Source organism: Scomber scombrus, chromosome 6 (assembly GCF_963691925.1).
Source record: "Scomber scombrus chromosome 6, fScoSco1.1, whole genome shotgun sequence".
Classification (NCBI taxonomy): Eukaryota; Metazoa; Chordata; class Actinopteri; order Scombriformes; family Scombridae; genus Scomber; species Scomber scombrus.
Window position 1 is genome coordinate 9,408,883 of NC_084975.1, and position 20,237 is coordinate 9,429,119.

The 20,237-nt window shown below is 40.0% G+C and overlaps 2 protein-coding genes across 2 annotated transcripts; one reads left to right on the forward strand and one right to left on the reverse strand.

Moving 5' to 3' along the window:
• Positions 1 to 305: 305 nt before the first annotated feature.
• Positions 306 to 8,184, forward strand: gabarapl2 (GABA(A) receptor-associated protein like 2). Its single transcript, XM_062421595.1, has 4 exons — positions 306 to 498; positions 1,922 to 1,977; positions 3,439 to 3,611; positions 8,007 to 8,184. Exons 1-4 carry the CDS (start codon positions 465 to 467, stop codon positions 8,119 to 8,121), a joined length of 378 nt encoding a protein of 125 aa, XP_062277579.1. The 5' UTR covers positions 306 to 464; the 3' UTR covers positions 8,122 to 8,184.
• Positions 8,185 to 12,966: 4,782 nt separating this feature from the next.
• Positions 12,967 to 19,942, reverse strand: adat1 (adenosine deaminase tRNA specific 1). Its single transcript, XM_062421596.1, has 9 exons — positions 19,777 to 19,942; positions 19,341 to 19,409; positions 19,073 to 19,127; positions 18,827 to 18,957; positions 17,912 to 18,548; positions 16,658 to 16,803; positions 15,459 to 15,558; positions 15,252 to 15,338; positions 12,967 to 13,188 (listed from the first exon to the last, which is right to left on the reverse strand). The coding sequence occupies exons 1-9, from the start codon at positions 19,916 to 19,918 to the stop codon at positions 13,059 to 13,061; spliced, it is 1,497 nt and encodes a 498-aa protein (XP_062277580.1). The 5' UTR covers positions 19,919 to 19,942; the 3' UTR covers positions 12,967 to 13,058.
• Positions 19,943 to 20,237: the final 295 nt, after the last annotated feature.

The window sequence follows — 20,237 nt, forward strand, 5'->3', positions numbered from 1 at the left end:
ATTCAGTTTATCATGTGGGCAAAGAAAAGCAATAAATCATCACATTAGAGAAGCTTTATAATTAAGTAATTTATTTATTCTTGATATAAAATGACTAAAATGTTTATTCAATTATGATCAAAATAGTTACTGATTAATCCAGCGACCCCTTGTGGGGGTCCCGACCCCGATTCTCCCAGACAGTTTTTTATGGGCTCAACTCATGGATGGACTGATTATTTCCGAGAGAACTTGAAGGTAGCACAGCCTCACCCCCAACCTCCCCCCCCCCCCCCCCCCCCCTACTGTCAGACAGTGACGTCACCTCGCAGCTAGACAGACGGCTCCGGACAGAAAGATATTGTTGACGTTTTGTTTTCAGCGCTTTTGTGTGGATTGTTGGACATTACGACGACATCACCCGCAGATCTAGAAGACCACCTTTCGACTCTACTATCACGCCACAGTGCGGGGATCCAGCAAAGATGAAATGGATGTTTAAAGAGGACCATTCCCTCGGTAAAAGGGGCTCGGATTGTTATGAAACAAGAGATGTTCTTGTCATGTCATGCACCCTCCTCTCTGTTTTTGCTGTCTCCATTTCATTCTGCATAGGTTCAGTAAAGCCTGCTTGCCACATCTCCCCCCTGATGAATACACGAAGGTTACTGCTGCATGGCTAACAACAAATGCTAACATGTTATTCCCGCAGCTGTCAAAATGGGGTCCACCTTTAACACTGCTGATACATCATATTAGTCAGCAGTTTCTTCCTGAAATGTGCCTGTGTTTCGCATCCCCTCACCAAACTTCATTCAAGAATCTGGCAATTTAATGTTGCCTTGCTTATATTAAGCATATTGTACATGGTAGAAAAATGCTTTAGACGTTTCATAAATGTGTCAAGTTTAGTGGTTAATTCGGCAAAAAAAAAAAAAAAAAATTCACTAAGAAGCACGGTCTATATACAGTACTTCAACTTTTGAGAGCACCGCTCTGCAGGGTGTGTTTTGCTGACAAATGATAGTTATGTTTACAAGCGAAACAAGTAAAAAGAAAAAAGGACATTTGATTCATTGAAATTTGTATTGAGTGTGTACTGCATGGATGCCGAATTAACAAGGGTTTCCTTATTATTTTTCCAGAGCTTGTAACATCTTCCACTAACATGAACATTTCATGATTTGGCAGAGAATATATATTTACCAGAATACTGAATGGAGTTTTGTATAAATGTATCTTCATTCTCAGAGAGCTGGAGAAGATTGTTCAAGTGATAGATGTGGTACTCCTGTCTACTTGACAGTGTTATTTATTTATTTCTATCATGCATCTGTTGAAAGTTCAGTACAGTAGTAACAACCTTTAATCCAAACTTGTATTTCTTCACAGCCTCTCAGCTTCTGTAGCCTACTCATATTCTCTGCAGATAACATTTAGTCAGCTTTTTAAAGAAACGCTGCAGCCGGTTTGGTAGGGATGTGTCTAAAAGTAGGCCTCCTATCTGGGCTAATGACAGTGTGCGGTGTGTTGAACCTAAATTGATTCAATACATCTTATCACCCATCACCTCACCCTTCCCTCAGTGGCCTCTATTCAGTGCCTGCTCCACCCATTAAGTGGACTGGAAATAGATGCTCTATCAGCTACTCCTGGATAATGATAAGTGCTTGTTAAAGACTGTGGATGTGCTCCATGACTTAAACTAAATAGTTATTATTAGTAGCCCTTATCTCACTACTAAAATAAAAGAAGATCATCACACTCTGTGTCACTTAATGTGTAGCCAGTCTTTTATTGCTGTGCCTGATCTTGCAGTTGGAGCAATATATCGGACTAGGCTCGGCTGTATTTGTGAGTAAAGCACAAGTGGGGGCTTCTAAGAGGCCTCAGTCATCCTTTTAATCTCTGACTTCCTGTTTGTTTCCTGTTTCTCCCACAGAGCACCGATGTGTGGAGTCAGCCAAAATACGCAACAAATATCCTGACAGAGTACCGGTGAGTGTGGGGGAGGTGTTGCTGTTGGCGTTGTGATGGGGGTGAAGGGTGCACAGAGAGTGACAGAAATCCACAGATAATGAGTCAGTGACTGGCAGTGGTGGTAGGGAAAGAAGCGGATGAGTGAGTGATTAATGACGGTCTTAACTAACGGATTAGGATTCAGATACAGCTCAGGAAACCATTGTTCCAGCTGTGGCTCCGGTGTAAAATCCCAGTTTTCCATAACTTTCCGTAAATCTAAGTGCCTACATGATTTACAAAGTTCTCTCTATCTGCTTTGTTAATCATCTGAAAACCAGCCATGTTACAAGATAAAAGATACACACCGTAAAGTGACCAAATGTCTGTATTTTTGGACAGTCCCAAAATATATATCACAGTCACCAACCTTTCCACAGTTTTTCCACCATTTGTTGGTAGGATTATTTTTAAAAGCACAGGCTCTTAACAGGGTCCTAAAGAACCTCATTTTAACCTTTCTATCAAACTCTTTCTGTGGCTTGCTCCCAGCCCCCTTGCAACATCTATGACATATGTCGCCCACTATTATATTCAGTTCCAGTTCCCATTTTTTGAAATGTAGAGTGTTATCTGATGTGTGTAGCGTTGCACATGTGGGATATTTATTTGTTTTGTTGATGCAGGGTGTTTGATTGAAAATTGTGTGTCTAAAACCTGCCCAAATGCTGTTACCCAGGTGTTTCCATTCTATCATAAATACAGCTCTAGGGGAAAAGATCAAACAATTTGATTTTGGGGAATAAAAATAACACAGTGGTTATAAAACTGTGGGTAATGTATCAAATGTCAGCATTTTCAGTATAAAGTACAAATAAATGTCCTTCAAAAACGATAAAATCAGTCTTGAGCCTTATATACTGTGCGTGAATGACCCGACTCCCAAAGGACTGTTTGTTACAACCATTGATATGTGACTGATGTTACACTGCAGGTACACTGTTACACTGTAGGGTCTCTTCATCTCACGCTGGCTGACAAAAGCCCCCAGTGGTCTTAACCTTTGAAAGCCTCTAAGGTAACCTGGCAGGAAGGATTTATAACAGAGTTGAAGACTGACACCTCAGGTCAGAGTGCATACAGAGTGACATTGTGGATATTTGGAAGGTCTTAGGAAGTGCCTCCCCCAAAGCCTTTTGTGTGGATGATAATGGCTATTGAACTCGATCTTTTTAACTAGTTCTTCCATTCTGCACCTGTTTAATGGGAAGACTGTTGGGAGGAGCAATCTTCCCATTAAACAGAGTTAATTCTTGTCTGCTGTTTTTTATTTATTTAGACTTACTCCATTTATAATCATATATAGTCAAAACTGTTTTTTTAAGTTTTAGTTGACTAAAAGAAAAAAAACAGTCTGTAATATTTTGTCTCTTTATTTCTTTTGAAGTGTAATAAATACAGCGTAAAAAGACCATTTGTCTGTTAATGTATGTGCTTCAGGTGATAGTGGAGAAGGTGTCCGGCTCTCAGATAGTGGACATTGATAAGAGGAAGTACCTGGTGCCCTCTGACATCACAGTGGCCCAGTTTATGTGGATCATCAGGAAACGTATCCAACTGCCTTCAGAGAAAGCCATCTTCCTCTTCGTCGACAAAACCGTCCCCCAGTCCAGGTGAGAGCAACACTTCATATCCGTAGTTATAATAGTGGAAGTAAGGAACAGTAAGACAGGGAAATCTACATCTACATACCTACATCAGGGTGATGGTTGATAAAGTTAAAAGCAGGAGGTGTAGTGGAAGCCAGTTTATCCTAAAATATGGAAAGTAAACCCCAGGAACACGCCTGATTTTTTCAGAAAGACTGATGGAAGAAATGCAGAATGAACGATTGGTCTGAGTTGCAGAAGCTCATGGAACAGAGGCCTGGACATGACGTCATGACTTTGGCTCGATATGAGATGCTCTAGTCAGTTGTGACTAGCAGTGCCAACACTAAGATGGCAGTCAATCATAAATGCCACCCACAGGCCTGAAACTTCCCATAAATAAATCCAATAAATAGTTTTTAAGAAACACATAAAAAGTGAAGAGATCTCACATTTTAGTTCCACTATAAGGAAACCATCTCAAGGGCTTGTGGCACTGCTATTGTGCAGTTTGTAATCACACAACCACATTTTACATTTATAAATGATCTTTCATAAATCACATACTGTGAGGTCACTGCCTACTTTAAGCAATGTGCGGTAAACATAAAGGCTAACTTTCCCATTCATGTGTGCACAGCATGTTTATCTGTCCATCTGTGTAACTTAAGAAAAGTGCGATCTCTCTGTAAAAGAAGATGAAGCCACACCTGCGCTCTCAATTTACAATGATAACCTGCCATTTTTCTGTTTGTAGTCATAGCTATTGACATGCTGATGTATAGACAAACGCCATATCTGAGGAATCTGACCTGCTTCCTGGAGCTTTGAATTGTATTGATAATGCTTCTCTTGTGGAAACTGGCTTACTGGAAGTTCAATGCATCCACTCTATTGTTTGGCCTCCTGCCACTTAGTGGTGACAACTTGCTTTTTCCACAACCTGTGGGTATGGTCAAAAGTCCAACTGACCTTACAACAGAGGTTCACAAAATGTACCTGTCTCAAAATGTAACATCATTTTATTGAGAAATCTATTCATGGGAAAAGTAAATCACAAATCTCTTAAGCTGAGCTCAACTTTGGTGAACTTTCCCACACAAATTAGCATCATTGCACTATAGCAAACCATCTTGAGTGCCGACCTTTAAAGTAATGGACAGCTGGAGACTCCAAAACAGGGAAAGCCATCATCGCTTGTTACTGTTGTACAACTTTAACTTAATCCTTTCATTTGGAGTGTAAACTACTCCGCAAAATAAGCTTTCTTTGCAGACATTTCTGAGACAGGGGTCAGTGGTACAAATATGTCTCTTTAATTAACTGTGTGAACTTGTGTCCAGTTAGCAACCTAGCTAATTTGCTTCTAACTGACAGCTAGTGAGCTGGTTAGTAAGCTAGCTATGCTCTTGTGATAATATGTGGCTTCTTTTTGTGAGCAGAGCAGTAGAAGCTAAAGTAAAGAAGATTCAACGATTTAGTAACATTAATTAACATTTGTTGCCATAAGCAACTGTCATACCACACAAGCCAATAGTAGTACGGTATGTTTTATTACTCATTAATTCAGCTTTTCATTTGTAAAAGAAAGATTGTGTTATTTCCTCTTTCAGCAGTTGCCTCAAGCTCTCTAATTATTATTTCTAATTTTTTAAAAGCATTACATTTTACATGCATATATACAATTATAAGTTAAACACGAGTTAGGCCATTCAGTTCAGATACAGAAATGAATGTAAGTAGATTTTTGTACTTTTAGTCCATATTACTTCAAATCAAAAAAGTCTTTGTGTAACCACTGAGGTTACTCAGAGGAAAGCATCCTATCAGTTTGGTCGGTGTGTGAGAGTAGGATACACCTGTGATCATCAGGGCAGGGATACTCCACACAGAGAAGTCAACAGTGCTGTCTGGATGATAGGAGCTGAAAGGAAATACTACAGCCTCCACTTCCTGATGGTACTGTTTTATCTCAGTTTGACAATAACAGGAGACCGTTTCACTGTCTCACACATGACAAGACAGCAAGAAAGAACTCAACTGTAGAACTGTCTCTTCTAATGTCACAATTGATCTACTGAGTGTACTCTTAAACATGAAGGCAGATGGACTCCAAACCCAGTGTTGGGAAAGTTCACTTTCTACATGAACTAGTTCAGTTCATAGTTCACACATTTTAAAATGAACTAGTTCAGTTCATAGTTCATAATTCCAAATTATGAACTAAGTTCACAGCTCCAAAAAATGAACTAGTTCAGTTCTTTTTTTCAATACGTTGCGAACTATACTCTTTTAAAACTGTTGCCACAGCCAGCAATTATTTCATTAGTTTAACACTGAAAAAGCCGGTGGGCAGAGTTTGCACATAAACGTTAGATTGTTCCCTTCCTTGTCGATTTTCTCATAAAAATCGCTGAGATAATTATATGAGACCTCCTTATGTCCACATGCTGTTGTCGCTTCCATGCTGCTTCCATGCTGTTTTTTGTTTTGTTTTGTTTTGATGACGCATGGAGCAGTGCGACACTGGCTGCCTTTGCCTATGGTTGCCAGATAGCTCTACTCAACTGTGGCGCTCTCGGACTTTTTAGGCATAATCTGGCACAGACAAAGAAGTACACGCAACGGTTGGGCAACACTTATTGAACGAAATTTAAAAAGAGTGAACGTGACGTTCACGGACACCAGAATGAACGCGTTCATAGTATCGTTCATCAGGCAGAAATACCGTTCGTTCGTTCAAGTTCACCAAAATTATGAACGAGTTCATGAACTTTCGTTCAATGAACGCGTTCATGCACAACACTGTCCAAACCCTCTGGTCCAATATAAAGCATATTGTGTACATTTGACCTTAAAACTTGAAACCCTCAAGTCTTGAAATGGGTTATTATAAAAGAAGACGTGGGAACAGGCCTTTTTCACAGCAGCCATTTTGACTTGTCATAATAGGAAAAGCACAGGTGTTATAAATAACCTTCATGATGGCGCTGCTCTAATTAAGTGTCCCAGTAAAGCTGTGGTGACATTACACTTTAGTCCTTTGAATATAAGTCCTGTTTCCCGTTCACTTCCATTGAAGCACGCACAATGGAGGTACTCAATCATTTGTTTCCTGTTTCTGTACGAGAAGAGGGAAACAGCACCCAACTCCCAGTACTGATACTTCTGTGGGTGGTATAAATCATCCATCTAGTCTTGGTTGCATCATTGCCATGCATCTTCTTTTATGCCTACAGCGACAATGGTTGAATGCCGTAAATTGGCATCTGGGGATGTCCTGGGAATTCTCCAGTTTCCCAGAACAAATACCCTCAGGAACTAATATTTTAACAGTGTGCTTGTGTATGTGTACACACACCTTTGTGTGCATATACTGAATACTGAAACAGGCACCTTCTCCAAACTTCATGAACATCACTGCCTAACTGTTATTGTGATATTCCCACCTTGAAATGCTGAGGAAGCCACACAACTACTCTCTGGTAGAGATAAGTTTGTAGGTTATACAGATGTGCACACAGGGCATCAGAACTTAAGGCTTTTTTCTGTAATTTTGCTCTGACATTGGTCCATAAGCATTTTAGAGAGAAAAAAGCCAAGGTTTTTGTGACTTTCATTGGCGGATTTTCGTGTATATTGAACCCTGTCTCTTCAATTCTACGTTTTTTACAGTCTGATTTGGCAATTAAAATCCACCCTTTAATTATAATTGAAGCAGAGTCTGTAACAGGTTAGATACTTGATACCAATAATTCTTTTTAGTGTTTTTTAGAAACACCAACACAAATGTTCTGTTTTTCCACCCACAACTGTTTGTATGTAGGATTCTTTCCTTTGAGTTGATTAACTACCAGCAACTGTTACACAGCAGCAGAGTCAGTACATGACTCTCTACATTCAAGAGAGCTGCTAAGTGTATTTTACACCCTTGTACGTCAGCGGTAAACTTATGAATTATTTACATCTTACAACAAGGCAACAGGATCAATCAGACTCTTATAATAAATCCTCAGGGCGATTTTTTTTCAAAGGTATTGTTCTGCTACCACATAAACAAATAAATACCAATCATTTTATAGTTATTTGCACTTCTGCGGTTCAAATCAAGTTAGTTTATAATGAGAAATCCCAGATGATAGTGCAGCGTTTTTCTAGGAAGAACTGTTTTATATTCATTTGAATGTTTTCTATTTGTGTTTGTTTCAGTCTCTGCAGTCTTTCTGCTCCTGTAGATGCTTTGTCCTCTGGGAACCAGTGCACTTCTTAGCATAGAAAACCGATTTAAAAGTGCCGTTGCTCAGCACAATACATCCACTGTTGGATGCTTCAGTCTTGGAGACTGGAGATGTAAATGCAATCGATTCTACGTGACTCCGTGTGATCTAATAAGACTCTGGTTTCTGCTGTGTGTTGCAGTCTGACTATGGGCCAGCTGTACGACAAGGAGAAGGACGAGGACGGCTTTCTGTATGTTGCCTACAGCGGAGAAAACACCTTTGGTTACAAGGCCTTTTATACAACACGGGGTTAATGCTTCACTATTCACATACACACACACACACACACACACACACACACACACACACACACACACACACACACACACACACACACACACACACAAACACAAACACATAGTAGGGCCCAACATACAGTATACTGGTGCACAATGTTTCAGACATTGGTCTTTACATGTGCTATACAAGTAACGCACCTACGCGCACCTATGTCATTTAAAATCAAATTTTTATACTGAAAAACTCACATTTATTGTGAATAATTAATTACACCAAAATCTTACAATAAACAAACAAATAAAAAAAGAATTGACAGACTCAGGTGATCATTATTGTCAAAAAAAAAGCTTGACTTTAATGGTCGCTCTTTTTTGTCATGATTACTGTTTAAAGGCCAGTTGTGGAGAGAAATATCTTTAACACTGCCGTAAAACGACAATAACAATCACTGCACATCAGATAACGTTCGTTTTCCAACATCAGTATTAGATAAAAAACACACACATGCCAATCATCACACATTACCCAATCATGCTACTTTTTTGTTCTTTTTTTTTCTCTCTAGTCGAGCTTTGTTGTCAGATATTTGTGCTCAGAGAAATCCTATAATCATGTGACCAGGATCATTATCTATGTTATGGATGTATTTGTGTTGCTCATCATATCATGTATAGAAACTTCATTATGCAACATTAATTCCACAGGTACACTCAGCAGTGCGATAGGCTACGAGAATGACAGAAAGCATCTAAAAGAAGGCAGCTTGTGCTAATGAGTCGCTGAATAAAACACTGTGTGCTGGCGAAGAGGCTGCTGGTGTAGTGTGTGTCCGGCTCAGGGCTGGGGATCAGCACCAGTCCCTGGGATGTTACTGACTGCTTCCCAGCCTGGCTGTTATAGTGTGTATTTGCACATTATGTTTGCTTAATCGATGTCAGCACCTCCCAGGATTCAAACTCATGATGCCAACAGCAGCTGTGGACTGCTAAAGAAATCCCAACACTTTACTTGAAGCTCATTGTGTCGAAATGTGATATTTTTACATTCTCATCAACAACTGGCAACGATCTGAAATTTACAACCGCTTAAAAGAAAAAAAAGAGACAGTGAGTAAGTGTTGCACTTTACCCATTCTCCGTCCACCTGTCGTCTACCTCTACGTCAGCTTGTGGTTTCCTATATTCCCCAGAATGCCTTTTCTCCTAACCTCCAGACAAAAAGCATGAACATATCTGCTTTATTGTCCTTTTTCAATGCAGATGTTGACTTGTCAAAAACAGGTGAAACTAATAGCCTAACTATTGATAGTGAATAATAGCTGCATGAATTTTAGATACACGCATATGGAATGGAGCCATAGTTCATGTTATACACTGACCTCTAATTAATACAAATCAAAGCCAGTTGTATTTGTGCTGATGTGATGTCATTGTCCTTGTTTTTCCAGTTTTCCTAAGTAATGGGAGAATATTGTTTAATGGTCTCCAATGATAAGATTAGATTATGATGAAAGAGCCCTCAGAGAGGTGCATGATAATCCAAAATTTAAAGCTGCACAATGAAAATGTCTGTATTAGCAGTGCATCTCATGAAAAGAACTGGCTAGAAGTCTGTTTCAGCTCATTGTTTTAGTTTGCTAATCTGCAACCACCACTCTTACCAACCTCATTTCTAGCTACAACATGCAGCTATGCAAATGCTCTGATAAACTCACTGTACATTATTTGCCTAGCACCAAGAGCCAGACAGACAAAGTTAGCAACTAGCTGGTGAAGATTGTGGAGCATTTAGCAGTTAAAGAGCCAGATATTCCCCCCAGTAGTTGCTGGTAGAATTTAAAGGAGAGTGAATTTGGGATTTAAATTCATTAGGTGGACCGAAACACAAATTAATGCTAATGTTACTCGATATGTAGTGGCTGAAGAGGATCTGAACAGGACTTTTCCCCTTCAAGACCACTCACCAAAAAAACACCTGTTTACACCCCTACTGAGCAAACAAACATGGAGGTCTCCCCTCTTGCTCCACAATAATCCAGTCTGTAAAGCTGATCTTCATAAAGTTCATTAAAAGCCACAATGAGCAGAGGGAAACATTAATCCCTGGTGATCACTCAGAGCTTTTAGGATACACTGTGAGCCATTAACACATTACTAACTCATGAGAAATATTACTCATCTTCATATGACTTGTGTAATTTCCCCATATGTTCCAGGAATGAGTGTGTCATGAGATTAGTAGAGATACACAGTATTTGACCCTGTCCCAGCCCATTGTATCTTCTTCAAATATTAATGATTAAAACACACAATGATCTCAGTGGAAAGTTAATTTGTAGTGTGCGGAGTGTTTTCAGACTTTTATTATGATTAAATACACGCATAATGCCCTGTTCTCTCACAATGAAGTCAATACTTCAAGTAAAGTGTTGCTCAGGTCTTTGGCCGCACAGTTCTCAGAGTTGTAAAATCAGAACCACTTGCTCCTCTGACACTGAGTTTTTGGTGCTGAATCATAGTAAAATACGTGTGGTGTGTTTCCACCTTTGACTTTGAGCCATCGAAGTATTCATATTTGTGCACCACAAGCTAATTCAAGCTTTTAAAACATGGTATGTAGATGTGTAATATATAGATGGAATGCCATGATATTAAGGATTGTTTTATTTCATCAGTGTTGTACGATCATGAATATATCTTGAAGACATAAAGGAAATTTTAGATATATGAACAAGATAAAGTAGCTGGAAGACTTGACCAATAAAACTGAATGTAAAATGGATAAAAGTTGTTTATGTTTCATTAATGTTAATACACCTACACTATATTTATTCAAAATTTAAGGTAACCTGTTGAGGTTTTTTTTTTTTTTACCACTGGTGGCACTATGAAGCAATGTTTTTATGAGTGGGTTCCCATTTTGTTTGTACCCTGTAAAAAAATTCAGGATTTTAAAATTATTTGCGAGGAAGCATTCAAGCATTCAGGACATGCATTCAATACATTTATTTGCCCTTTAAAAAACAGGTTCACAAATGTTCAAGTGTATCTTAAAACAGCAATCAGGTGTCCATGAAAAACAATTTTCCTTGCTGTACTTATTTCTCCTATGCTTTCAGTGTAAGTGATGGGGAACAAAATCCACACTCACAGTAATTTTGTGCAAACATGCATTTGAGGCTTCAGCAGTCTGAGTTAGTCATATCAAGTGGATATCTGCCACATTCACAGTCTTTTTAGCATCAAATTCCCTCGTTGTGTTTCCTCAGACAGTGTTTACCTGTTGAGCTGTGGTGGAAGGTTAGGGAAAAAAAGAGGGAGTTTGGCACTAAAAAGATTGTAACTTTGAAAGATATCTACTTGATTTGACTCAGCTGACGGCTGAAGCTTCATATTAGCTTCATTTGGGGATCTGATTATATCAAGGCAGACTTGACAAATTGGGAACCTTTACCGGTAACTATTTCTGTTAATTATTTTGCTTAAATACTTCCTGTATAAAACAAAACAAAAATGTGGACCTTGCCCCAATATGTTATCCTCTGACTGATTGCTTTATCTAAATTGAGTTCTTTGTTCATAAATATTTCATCCATATACTCTATTTGGCTGAAAAGCAACAGCTCATATTCCTAATGTGTAGAAGTACTGAGGTCAATTAAGGTTTAGGTTTTCTGCCAGAAATACATATGCTATATTGTTTTGACCAAATTATCCACTGCAGCAATTTAATATTGTGCTTCTATACAGAGGTTTTTAAAAAGGTGAAAATCTGTGCGACAGAAGCCGAAAACTTTTTGTCCTTAGTATGGGTCAAGCTTTACAAGCATGGATCCTACATTTCCAATACTGCATCTCTCTAGTGTCACTTTATCAGACCCTCTCTGCCGCCCACATCTTTCAAACTGTGTGCCTCCAGTTTGTAACCATCAGTTAAATTGGGGTCTCTAAGCCAAAAAAGTAATATAACACCATCAAGGTTTCTCTCAGTCTTCCAAATACTTCCACAGAGGATTTAACACTACTGTTTCTGACTACAGCTGGTGTGATGGTGCCAGGGATGGCAGCGTTGGTTTCACACTCCCTGCAGAATGAATCCCAATGATTGTAATGATCTACTGACTTTTCCTCAAGAGTAACAGAATTTCTACTGCAGAGGAATGAAAATTACTATAAATTATGCAATGTGAGACATCCTGGTCATAACCTGCAGCTTGCTGTTCAGTATTAGCAGAGCTGAGTCAAGCTGTTACTCGTCGGTGGAATCTGCTGAGCTGAAGCAATAACACAACAGCTCCTCAGTCCCTCCACTGATGTGATTTCTGCTGTTAAATGAAGGACCTGACTGTTGCACAGAAGTATGCAGGTTAATATGCTATGCTATAAGCATGCTTAATGAGAGAATCAGTGTCCTGCAGGACTGGAGTCTATTCTAACATGGACTGGGAAAATCTTCGTCAGGTATCACAGGATGAATGCAGATATTTACCTGATCTTTACTGGATTTATCAGTGCTACATCGCCCTGATAGTCATGTTTAGACAGTGAGAGGAAACCACTGCAAACACACTCTAACCCAGGGCCTACTTTCCACTTCCAGCCTGATGCATCCAGCTGTGTTTCCAAGCAGCTGCAGTCATGATAAGTTATACTTAGTGCAAAAAAAACTCACCACCTGATCTAAAAGACCTTACAAATAAACACTATACACTAACAGTTGATTTCCTTTTATTAAAAATTGTAACATGAAAAACATGATTCTGTTTATTTCTCATTCACCAACATGCCTGTTGCTGAGAGTTTGAGACGTGAGTTCCACCCTGACCAAAAACCACACTTGCAGACCAGAAGCTATTTTGACTCGTGACCTACGGTTCCTGCTAAAACAAAGCCGGTTTTTCATAGACCTTGACGAAGACACTTGAGCTGCAGTGCTGAGTGGTGGTGGCGGGTCAGTGAAAGAGCAGGAGGTCTCTGTCGCTGCGTGGCCACAGGGGGAAGGCCTGGATGCGTAGCTGCTGCCAGGCTTGCTGGTAGGACTGGGATGCCTGCTTGTAGCCCCAGTAGGTCTGCAGCTCAGTCCTGCACATACACATACAATATAATACTCATTTATCATCCATCTGCTGCTATCAATAAACAAGTTAAATGAGCTCAAAGCATTAAACACTTTCAAATGATGAAGTTATAAAGTGAGGTATTGTTCACGTGTATTTGTGCTGGGAGATCCTCCTGCCAACATCTTTTATTCTTTTATTATTGATACAAACAGGCCAGCTGTTGTGCTCATTGAAGACTTTGTCCCTAGTTGGAAAAGCAACCAACCTATCAGAGCTTTCTAGGTCAGATTAAGAATCGGGGTGTCCTCTTTCCTTGCCAGAGTCAGAAATATGGTCACAAAAGTTGCAACAAGCCCGACACGGCTGTGGGGATTCTTTGATCAAAATGACAAGCGTTAACGTATCCTAGCAACTGCAACCTCGTAACCATATCTACATGGACTGAAAAGATGCATGGTTACATTGCTCGTTACTGATTGGTTAGGGGAAAACACTTATATTTGTGCTATTGTAATGTCTGGATGTTAGTGTTTTCATTAAATAACACATGCTACATATTGGTATATATATATGTCATTAATGCTGAATTGCTGTTTCTGTCGATTTATTTATATGTATATATATTTTATATCATATTTTCACTGATTAAATTGATTTATTATATATTATAAGGTGAGGCTGACAAGAAAAAAATTACACAAACATCTTCAAAAAAGCAGCAATGAAAGCAGCATGTTGCTTCTGAGTCACAGTCATCAGCTTCATATTACAAACTAAAACTGGCAATCAAATTATTTGACTTTTTTTTATTTTTGCAGGAATGCCATGATCACATTCACACAGTTACACACATTCACACCTGGAAGCTTTCCAGTACAACCACAGTCTGATCTGTCGGCCACTGAGCAGTTCCACTGTAGCAGGTGGGGTAAAGGGCCTTGCTCAAGGGCACCTCAGTGGTGGTAATGAGGGACCCAGATTCCGGTCATAAACTCGCTTCTCTAACCTTTAGGCCACCACTTCTCTGGACATGCAACTTCTGTGAATTTCCTCCAGAAATATCTTAAGAATAATTTTCAATGTTGCTTTTAAGTAATTTCTTTATTGAATTCAAAACACATATTTTAATTTCTACTTTGCTTTGTGGTAATTGACATTGTTTGTTTGCAACCTTTGAATTAGTTTTTTGTTCATACGATTTTATGTAAAGCACTTTAAGTCAAATCCTATGTATGAAATTTGCTGTACAATCATTATTATTAATAAGAAGTATATCTAGCTTAAAGTCTCCTGTAAGAGAATTATAATGTATTGTAATCATTTTATCCCAAACCCCAACCAGGGTGCCTGAGTAGCTGTGTGAGGAACAAAAACACCGTGCAGGTAAACACATCCACTGACTCCCTTACTGAAAGTATTAATTTGGGTCTAATGTTGTAGACCGCTTTATAAAACAAAATACAAAACTATAAATCCAGACAAATGGACACTCCCTGACACCCTGATACCATATCTCCTCACCAGACATACCACTGCAGGACTAGAAACATGTTATTGTATGCTGGAGCTATGTATGAGAGTGTGTGTTGTTCCATGTGTGTGAAGCGGGACTGAGCTTGGATCAGGTTATCTGCTGGAGAGCTGATGAATAGAGGGACCACTGTTCTCTCTTTGGAGAGGATTCACAGCCATCAACACACACACACAGACGCACACAGGCACACACGCACGCACACACACACACACACATTTTGTTGTTGTGTAACCACAGCAAGCTATGCAGCACTCTAAACCCTGTGTAAAGAAACACCTGGGACAATATGAATTCAAACTCCAAACAATAGACATAAATCATGAGTTGAAAACAAAAGCATAAGCAGGTCACACAGTAACAGTAGCACTGACAGATTGATAAAGCACCTCCGTGCGTTCACTGGTCTTATAACCACACGTCGACATGCTTCAGCACCAGATGGGAGTTTACCCGAGAGGACAAACTGATAAAAGCCAGATCTTCACTGGTTTTTAGGGGGGCTGTTCAAAATTATAAGATGATTATGAAAGAAAGAGCCTATTGTTTGTTACCTGAGTGAGTCAGGGATTGCTGAGGGGTCAGTGGCTGATACCAGAGACCGGAATGAATGAAAAAGCTCCAGTTTGCATAGCAGAGACCTGAAAACACAGAAATATGACACAAGAATCCCTGAAAATTTGGTCTGAATGGCTAAACGATAAATGATAATAAAATGCTGTATCATAGTCATTTATGATTACTTTGTGTTGTGTGTCTACCTGGCTTTATCTGTGCCCAGGGCCTTCTTGGTGACTCCGTGTTTGTAGCCGTTGGCAGTGACATCTAGTGGCTGCTCGGCCACATTACACCAGCTGATGGCTGAAACACATTTATGCTGTATTTAGTAGAGAGACTAAACAAAACACTCAGTGAGCTCCTAAAATACATGTCCTTAGAAGACAGGTACTCACATCAAATAGAACTGGAAAAACACAGGTGTTACTAATAACATTAACAATGGCTTTGTTCCATTTAGCTGTCCCAGGAAGTCATGTGCTTTACTTGGTACATTAGGACATGATTGTCTGCTGGCAAAAAAAGTTTACTAGTGTTGAAAGGAGGAGACTTCCCAACTTCTATGAAGCATTGAACAGTGCAGGACTTTTAAAGGACATGTTCACAATTGTTCCAGTCTGTCTAAAAACAACAGTCAGGAGCCCAAAGGAAAGCAACCCTGGCTGTACTGTAGCTCTAAGGCACATTTGAGAAATTGTGAACCACTCCTTTACAGTGAGACATGACATTTGGATTTTTTTTTCACCATAAAAAACTTCCACAGAGTTTATTACGAGGGAGAAAGAAAAAAAGAGACGTGTAACACATTAATTTCTACCAGAACTGGACAGAAAACAAACTGCTGAGTGCAGATGCTGACGCAGCAGCACTGACATTTGGATTTTATGACGTTCAGGAGGGTTTTTAATAATTTATTGTAAAATAGCAGCGATCCATATACTTGTTACACACAAGTTTTACTGTTAGAGCTTTTGGAACGACATGTAATGTTAAACAGCTTGTTAAATCTGCTGTACTCTGCTTGTTTTGTCATTTGTTGAGAGAATGAGTGTATTAACATTTGGGTTAGTGATACTTTCAGTGTGGACTTGGGTTTCTTGTTGGGTTGAACTTGTTGTAGTTGCTCTGTCAGTCCTGGTTGTTAGGAGCTTGAAATCTTGCTCAAACCTATAATTCATGGACATGGGATTCCTCTGTCACCTGTGTATGTTACATGTGTTGCCTCATCAACCTACATCATGTGGCAGTGTTGTTCCTTCTCTGGATTTTATTAGTATCTAACTGAAACGCTCATATTGCTCTAGGCTTACAGGTGTTCACATGACATGAAGACAGCATTAGTGTTCCTCTCTGCTCATTCAGGCCAACACGTGTATCTGTGTGTGACCAGTGACCATCTTACCTGCCCCACAGGGGGAGACACGTCCCTGTCCGGCCTGGTGTCGGAGGTCAGTCTGGGCTTGGCTGAACTGGAACTCCAAGCTGGACTGGAGCAGGACTGGCGGACACACTGAGAAACCAGCAGGGAGGTCTGAAAGATGGGAGCACCTGGAGAGTACGGGAAGACTGAATTCAAGAAAGTCTGCTCTGATTCTAGAAATATCTCCAAAGTACTCAAACACTGTTCAAAAACACACAGCACATCTTTACTATCGCCCAGTATCTCTTCCAAACTGCTATACGGTTCCACCAGCTTCACAGCTTTGACTCCTAATGAATTTTAATGTTCCTTTATGTCTGCTGGATGTGTAAATAGTGGAGGTTGGTGATCTGTGACCACTGGTTGTTATATTGTTGGAAGGTAACACTGAACTAACATGATACAGCTCTTCCTCCAAGTTTCTGAACACTTTCTCAAGTTTCTCATAGTTCAATTGTGTAAAATCTGATTTTTCCTTAAAAACTGCTAATAAAAATAGTAAGAAACATCTGTCTACAGTCCAAGATCAGCTTTTGGGAAGACATTTCAACACACCCTCAGAAATAAGCGATACACTAATGAATCAGAATCCATAATCACATCATTTGGGGTTTTCTCCAGCTGCTTTGCCAACAACTCAAACGAATAAGGATGTGATCGCCTTTTTCAACTCTGTTAGTGAGACGACTAACCTCACTCAGATGGAAATCTCCTGCACCCCTGTCACACACTCTTTGGATTAAAGATATTTTAAACTGCATCAAGTTGGAAGAAATTAAACATCAATTCTGGGCAATGTGGACCCTTTTTGTCTTATTTTAAGTGACTAGATTTCCCTGCAATCTCAAGTTGATTATTTATTTTTAGATACATTTCTTATTTCTATTCTTGGTGAATAGAGGTGAGGACACAACGTATTTTGGCAGAGTAAAAGGCTTAGAGTGTGGACTGATGTGTTTGTGTGATCTGGTCGACGTGTAAATAATAAATACATAATTCTTTCCATGTTTTTTTGTTGTTGCTGTCTTTCCATTTGTTTTTTTTCTCCCTTCTGTTGTGTTACATTCTCATTTCATACTGATTTTATTGCTGTACTTATTGTTATTTTATACACATACTGTAAAATGTACAAGTGCAATTATCTTGTAAATGCAGATTACACTAAAAACTCAATTAAAAAGAGAAAAATAAATAAATAAATTAATGATACGCTAAATGATGGTTGCACCTCCTCACCTTGTCACCAAAGCTCTCTGCATGACCTCATGGCTGTAGGGGCACTTCCCCACAACCACGGTGCTGAAGTACAGCGCCTCCTGCAGGTAGTGGGACAGTAGTGCGCCCTGGAAGCCCAACACCCCCCAGCGAGCCAGCTTGTCACTGCAAGAGAGGGACAGAGTGGGCTCTCCTCGCCCAGGCTTCACCCGGAGCACCCCTGTGCTGTGGTACCCCACCCCAGGGTGCAGAGGGTCAGCTGGTCCACCTGAGACACATTTGGCCCCTGTTCTGTGAATGTCTGGGACCTGCAGATTCAGTCCAGTGTTGTCAATATGATTCATTTCTGAAGGGTCTCTGGCTGAAGCTTGTGAGAGTGTTTCCACAGGACTCTGTGATGGATCCTCGCGTGTGGGTGAAACTGTAGCCATGGATACAGACTGTGATGTGTTTGAGTCTCGCCTGTCCTCTAGCTTTGTCTCTTCAGTCTCCTGCTCCTCCAGACGGAGCAGCTTAGTCTTCTGCTCTTTATTAAACTCTTCTGCTTTCCTTTTCAGGGCTCCTCCTCCGTCACTTCCTTTATGGCTCTTCACAGATGTGACAGCAGCACATGGCTGAGCTTGGCTGTCAGTCATGGGGATGATGGAGGCATCGCCACCTGGTAAAAACACAGGACAGAAGAATGATTATGGCTTGCTGGACAAACCACTGGTACAGTAGCATTCTATGTGCATAAGGCATGAGTCCAGATGCGGCTTTGTGACGGCTGAGATTTTTTGCAAAAAGCTTTCTTACAAGAATAAAACAAGAAAAAAACAAAAACAAAAACATGCTAGAAAGAAAAAATTCAGTTTATGGTGATTATTTAAACTGTGAGTCATTTCCCTTTTGACTCCACACAGCCAGTCAGGTTAAACAGAAGCATACTGGACTCACATGGAGTATGACTGGTGAAGAAGAGGAAGGAAACTCCTGGCCGAAGCTTCCATTTCCCTCGCGCATCTGTCTGACAAAACACAGAGCTGTGACCCCCGCTCACAGCTCTGTGCAGCTCCTGGATCAGGTACCTGTAAACAAACACACACACACACAACATACTTAGGCATTGTAAGCACTGGAGCACTGGATCTACAAGGACACTGGAATGATTTTGGTGTTTAGTATATGTACACAGATACACACCTGATACATCCCCTCCTGGCAATGACTTCTGCGTGGCTGTCATTGAGGACATCACCTACAAGGAACAGATAATCCAGTAAAATCTCTTCCTTGTCTAAATTCATTTAAACATTATTATGATTCTCAAACTGGACTTTTAAACACAATCACAGATTTTAATCAACCTAAAGTCTGCACCACAGTCACACTACTGAAATACAAAGAAACTATATGTGTGTGGGACAGAGACACTGATTATTCTTCACATAAAGACGTCAAGACCACACACCATTGGGACTCATAGCTGTCCGTCCAATACATTTGGTCCCAGTTCCCAGTGAGACGACTTCCTTTTCAACTGTGGAAGAGAAAACTTCATTTAATCACATAGTACATCTTTAACATGTGTCCTCCCATTCTACACATTTTCATCATATCCTGTTTTTTCATAACATTCAAAGTTTGTCATGAAGTGATGCTGTTGGTTTAGAGACGTTTACTAAAATCAAGTGTTTCTTTTTGTTATTAACAGTGATATAGTATTGTTTGCTCATTCCAATAAAAAGTCAACGCTGCAGTGTTGTAAATTAGCAGGTCTGGTGGACGAAATTAAGACGTTAATGAATGGATTAAGTTTAGAAAAAAGCTGGTTTTCTTTCCACTTATGGAACACTGTTGACTTAGAGAGGACATTAAATATGTTGTATATCTCTCCGCTGTCTAACCTGTGTCAGAGTTAGCACACCGGGTGACTTTGAGCACAGCTGCCAGCAGGGTCCACTCTCTGCCCGGCTCAGGCTTTCCTCTTCGGGGAAGCGCGTTGAAACGCTCGTAACACAACTGCGCGACTTCATCCGCGTTCACCATGTCACACAGGACGCGGGACGGTGCGTGCAGGCTGGTGGGCATTACAGCTGTGTTTTAATGTTACACTTAATAGTGTAATCTGTCTTCTTCATGTTCACGAGGTGACTGCTTGGAGGCATCTGGAGAAATGATTACGTCACTTCCGGAATGGAGATTAGTTTGTACTTTCACAATAAGAGACCGGTCCTTACTGAGCAGTTTGTTTGCAGTACTGTATGTAGTACTGTATACAGTACTGTATACGCCTGTATGTAATACTGTAGTACTGTATATAGTACTGTATGTACTGTACTGTATACAACATTATACTGTATGTAGC

What these genes read in the sequence shown, in the direction of transcription:
- gabarapl2 (XM_062421595.1), top strand. Translation starts at nt 465, where the DNA reads ATGAAATGGATGTTTAAAGAGGACCATTCCCTCG. An exon ending in AATATCCTGACAGAGTACCG is followed by an intron (nt 1,978 to 3,438) that starts GTGAGTGTGGGG and finishes TATGTGCTTCAG; the next exon opens with GTGATAGTGGAGAAGGTGTC. An exon ending in AAAACCGTCCCCCAGTCCAG is followed by an intron (nt 3,612 to 8,006) that starts GTGAGAGCAACA and finishes TGTGTGTTGCAG; the next exon opens with TCTGACTATGGGCCAGCTGT.
- adat1 (XM_062421596.1), bottom strand. Translation starts at nt 19,918, where the DNA reads ATGGTGAACGCGGATGAAGTCGCGCAGTTGTGTTACGAGCGTTTCAAC. An exon ending in GTGTGCTAACTCTGACACAG is followed by an intron (nt 19,410 to 19,776) that starts GTTAGACAGCGG and finishes TCTCTTCCACAG; the next exon opens with TTGAAAAGGAAGTCGTCTCA. An exon ending in GCAATCCCTGACTCACTCAG is followed by an intron (nt 13,189 to 15,251) that starts GTAACAAACAAT and finishes GTGTATGTGCAG; the next exon opens with GACTGAGCTGCAGACCTACT.